At 48.5% G+C, this 5,121-nt stretch overlaps 1 protein-coding gene across 1 annotated transcript; it reads right to left on the bottom strand.

The window, feature by feature from the left end:
* Positions 1–1,333: 1,333 nt before the first annotated feature.
* RPL37A (ribosomal protein L37a) lies at positions 1,334–4,852 on the bottom strand. The gene is made up of 4 exons (XM_027734750.2): positions 4,803–4,852; positions 3,710–3,838; positions 2,410–2,492; positions 1,334–1,776 (listed from the first exon to the last, which is right to left on the bottom strand). The coding sequence occupies exons 1-4, from the start codon at positions 4,803–4,805 to the stop codon at positions 1,713–1,715; spliced, it is 279 nt and encodes a 92-aa protein (XP_027590551.1). The 5' UTR covers positions 4,806–4,852; the 3' UTR covers positions 1,334–1,712.
* Positions 4,853–5,121: the final 269 nt, after the last annotated feature.

Below are 5,121 nucleotides of genomic sequence, written 5' to 3'. Positions count from 1 at the left end.
ACATTGTTTTTTGAGCAAGATAAGGGAGAAGGCTGGTAAGAAGCAGATCCTGTGGAGCTGGGATAATGCTTTTTATCAAGCTAATGTCCTTCCTTACACAGTTGGCTCAGGTGTAAAACTCCTTCCACCCACACACCACCCACTCTCACCACCCCTCGCCTCACCTTCCCCCCAGAAGGTATTGGGATATTCAAATTAACACGTAGGCCTGAAGATGTTTATCCCTTCTGATGGGGCATAACTGGCCTGAGAGGCAGCTGTCATGTCTTAGAAGGTGTCATAAACCATCAATGACTAATTTCTGGGGCCTTGCACCAGAGACCACACATCATCCACCGTGTTACATCACACAGTGTAAAACCCACCCCCACTTCCAGGGGAGGTACCTGGGTGTTCCCACCTGAACCCAAACATATCTTAACCCATTGAACTTTATGTTGTACAGAGTTCCCCCAACCCCAACGGATCAAGACCACGACCCATCACCTTGACCAACATCTAAACTGCATCAAGCCCCATTACTGGATCAACAGCTGGTTGTATCTTTCCTCTCCACTACCTACTCTTATGTATTTTCATAAGTAGTTATCTTTATACTTTTATACTGTTTCATTTCTATAGATAGTAACCAAACCAGCTAAATAGCCCCTTTCCATTGCAACCAAATTGTTCTAAAATAAACCGTATATATATATTTATAAACACCATTCAGTGTTGTTCTATTCTAAGCCACCCCAAGGGATCTATTAACAAGATCTATTAACAAGAACCTTGGTTACCCCACGTTCAGGGATGGGTCCTGACAATGCCAGACCAGGTTCCCCAGCACCCCTGGCACAGACCATGGTGAAGCAGCTGTCCCCCTGCAGCCCATGGAGGTCCACAGTGGAGCAGAGATCCACCTGCAGCCTGTGGAGCACCCCATGCTGGAGCAGGGGTATGTCCAAAGGTGGCTGTGACACTGTAGGAAGCCCACACTGGAGCAGGCTCCTGGCAGGACCTGTACCCCCGTGAAGAAGAGTCCATGCTGGAGCAGGTCTGCTTACAGCACTTGTGACCCCATGGCAGACCCACACTGGAGCAGCCTGTTCCTGAGGGACTCCACCCCCTGGAAGGGACCCACAATGGAGCCATCTGTTTCTGAAGGACTGCACCCTGTGGAAGGGACCCTATGCTGGAGCAGAGGAAGCGTGAGGAACCCTCTTCCTGAAAAAGATGGAGCAGTGTAGTCAGCATGTGATGAACTGACTGCAGTTCCCATTCCTTGTCCATGTGCTGCTGGTGGGGGGGAGGGAGAGAAAAATCAAAAACTGAGCCTGGGAAGAAGGGAGAGTTGAGTGGAATCAACATTTGGTTTTATTTCTCATTTTATTTCTCATTATCATATGATATGACTGGTAATAAACTAAAGTAATTTACCCAAGTCAGGTCTGTAATGGTAAGTAGGTAACTAGATCTCTCCCTGCCCTTATCTCAACCCACAAACTGTTCCCTTGTATTTTCTCTTCCCTGTCCAGCTGAGGAGGGAAGTGATGGAGCAGCTTCGGTGGGCACCTGGCATCCAGCCAGGATCCACATGTAACACAAAAGACAGAACTTCCTGCAGAAAAGACGAACATTACTGTACTCCATTATCACCTTTTTATTGGTAAAAGGACAGATCTTGACAATGGGAAAAAAAGATGTTTCACATGGAGAACAGGAAGTAGCTTCTACTGGTCTTTCAATTCTTTCAGTCTTCTGATGGCAGATTTGACTGTCACTGCAGAGGTGGTACTGGAGGAAGAAACAGAGTCATTTGCATGTGGCAGCAGAACAACTGTGCCAGTGTTATCTTTTTTTTAAGAAAGCACAACTCATTTCGAATAGTTATCGTCTGATTGTGCTGTCAACAGGAGTCTAATTCCACTTCTATTTTCATGACAACAAAGCGTAGGCCTTGGCCTACAGAAGCACATGCAGCTTCACAGGCTACATCTTAACCCAAATTACCCAGTCATGCACCCACCACATGCACATGGTGTGGGCTCAGCTCCCTCACGACTGTTACATGTGGAGCAACAGTGTCTTCTGTGGGGGAAGGAGAGTAAAGAAAGGGAGTAAGCAAAAGCACCTGCACAATAAGGGCTGTCATGATTCAGTGCTTTTACAACAAAAGGAAAACATGGAAATAATTTTTTTTGGAGTAAATCTGGTTTTGCCTATTGCAAAGAATAGCAATCAAATACAATTTGATCCACTGCAATAAAATTTTAACAAAGCAGGCAACACCTCCCATGTCACTAACTCAACACAGATCTACTTAATGGTTAGTAGATTAAAATTAAAAAAAAGATAAAAAATCAAAAGCTGTATTATGCCTCAGCTACACAAGAATAAATGCTGATAGGAGTTTCTTCATTTCCTTACTTGTAAGTCCAGGCACCACCAGCAACTGTCTTCATGCAGGATCCGCAGTGCCAGATACCCACAGCCTTCCTCTTCATTTTGGTCTGCAATAAAAGGGGGAGAAAAAAAAATCACTCTCTATCAGCTGAAAAAGTCAAACAACCAACTTCAGGCGAGGACTTCAGCATCACACCACAGCATTCCTATAAGCCTAGTTAAGACAAGCAAGGATCAGGGAATCTTTTTACTCTGATTCTGCAGAACAGGGGAAGTCCACCTGAAACACTTTTTCATTCAGATATAAAGTGCATCTTTTCTAAACGCATCATCAAAAATTCAGCTCTTTTTGAAGGAGAAAAATACTAAGGAGATACCTTGGTCATAGTAACTGATACTCTAACCTGGATTTGGTGACTAATGTGACACCACTGTTCCCAGTAATCCCTGGACAACCCAAGATTGTTGTAAACCAGATACCCTTCAAACAGCATCTAAAGAGTGAGTGGTGGGTCTTGAACTCCTCTCTCCTGGGCAAGTATCCCTCACCTTGCAAAGGTGTCAACAGGTTTGCCTAGACCTATGCCTGATCTAGGCAGCTCTGCAAAGGGGGTTATCAACATTCTCGCTTCACATGACAAAGATACCAAGTTAAAAAAAAAACAACGCACAAAACCAATAACAAACCAACACCCCCCCAAAAAACTCTGATGAAAATACTTTTAAATTCCCAATCACTTACAGATACCTACTCTACAGATAACAATAAAAAAATATCTGGGCAAAGCACAAGCTGATGGGCCTCTTAAACTGTTGAAAACCAGACTGAACAGTGAATTCTGATTATGTGCATGAGCAGGTAAGATTACTGCTTATCAGAAATTCTTCCCCCTCCACAGTTATATGGCACACAAAAGTATGCAACTGCCATCAAGAGTTTTAAGTGGGAAAAAGCAAGCTCTCTTCCTCCTCCAGGTATGCTGTAAAGCTACTGAAGGAAAATAAAGGCTCAACTCATGTGTTAATTATCAAGATAACAAGTGTGACGCTTTAATTCTGTCAGATCTATTTTATTAGAGATGTAATGGCAACGCTGCTCAATCTTTTGCATAATGAAACATAATTTATGTTTGTTTTCATTTAAGTACCACTAAACATGCATGTGAAATGTATATTATTGTCTTTTTCATGGATTCTGACAGTAGGCCAAAGCTCACTTATACACTAATCACTGTCTCAAAACTCCTGAAGCATCAAATTGCCTTTCTAGCACCAGAAACAATATGATTCTTAAAGATTTTTTCGAGGTAAGGAGATCTCTCACCTTGCCACAGAAGGAGCAGGTATACTTGGCATGCTGGCTAATTTCAATCTTCTTCACCATTTTCCTAAGGGATGCACCATAACGGGTCCCATATTTACCCACAATCCCGACCTTCTTGGTGCGCTTGGCCTGTTGGGAGGCAAACCACAGTAAGCTTCAACTTTACAGAGACGGCCATCTCCTCAGCTGCTTCCTTCTCCTGTCACAGCAGTGACCTAAACTGGGGCTGCTGCCTCCCGCCCCCATTGTAAAAAGTGACTGTTCACAGAATGGGTCAGGTTGGAAGGGACCACAGTGGATCATCTGGTCCAACCTCCCTGCTCAAGCAGGGTCATCCCAGAGCACATGGCACAGGACTCTGTCCAGATCGTTCTTGTGTATCTCCAGTGAGGGAGACTCCACGCCCTGTACTGGGCAACCTGTTCCAGCGCTCAGTCACTCGCAAGGAAGTTCTTCCACGTATTCAAGTGGAACTTCCTGCGCATCAGTTTCTGCCCGTTGTCTCCTGTCTATTGCTCGGCATCACCGATTAGAGCCTGGCTCCATCCTCTTGGCACTGCCCCTTTAGATATTCATATACATTAATGAGAATCCCTCCCAGCCGTCTCTCCTCGAGGCTGAACAGGCCTAACTCCCCTCAGCCTGTCCCCGTAAGGGAAATGTTCCAGTCCCCCAATCACTCTCTCTGCCCTCCACTGGAGCAGCAGTTAGGAAATGACGCCAGGCTGCCGCAGCCTCAGCCTCCCTCACAGCTTCTGCCGGCAGTGTAGCCGCCAGGCCCAAGCACAGCCCGGCTCTCTCAGGAGCACTGTGCCGCCCGATTCACCCCCGCGGCCCCTCACGGTGCAGCCGCTGCGAGCCAGGGGCCGGCTTGTCCCCGCTGCCTCCCCGGTCGCCCTTCCCCGCTCCCGGGCCGCCTCCCCGCGACCGCCCAAGCGCACCGCGCCGCTGTGGCAGCCCAGCGTGGGACCGCGGCCCGTTGGGGGACACGGCGCAGAGCCGGGCCCGGCCCCGAGGGCTCAGCGCGGCCGCCCCGGGGCGGATGGCGAGGGATGGCGGGGGATGGCGGCGGACGCGCCCCGGCCACACTCACCATCTTGCGCCGGCGCCGACGGGGAGAAGGATCCCGTGCGCAGGTCCGGGCGGAAGTGACGCGTAGATCCGGGCGGAAGTGACGGGCAGGGCCGGGCCGGGGTGGGTCCCGCTGTCCCCCTTGGAGACACCCCCTGCACGGGAGCTCCCCTGAACAAGAGGGGCGAGCGCTCCCTGGAACAGATTTCCTGGAGAGGTTGTGGAGTCTTCCTCACTAGCCCTACACAAGAACTGTCTGGATGCAGTCCTGTGCCCTGTGCTCTGGGATGACCCTGCTTGAGCAGGGAGGTTGGACCAGATGATGCCCCGTGGTCCGTTCT

Source organism: Pipra filicauda, unplaced genomic scaffold (assembly GCF_003945595.2).
Source record: "Pipra filicauda isolate LSUMZ 115617 unplaced genomic scaffold, ASM394559v2 scaffold241_size1546129_pilon, whole genome shotgun sequence".
In the NCBI taxonomy this organism is placed as follows: Eukaryota; Metazoa; Chordata; class Aves; order Passeriformes; family Pipridae; genus Pipra; species Pipra filicauda.
This window is presented reverse-complemented; position numbering and strand designations above follow the sequence as displayed.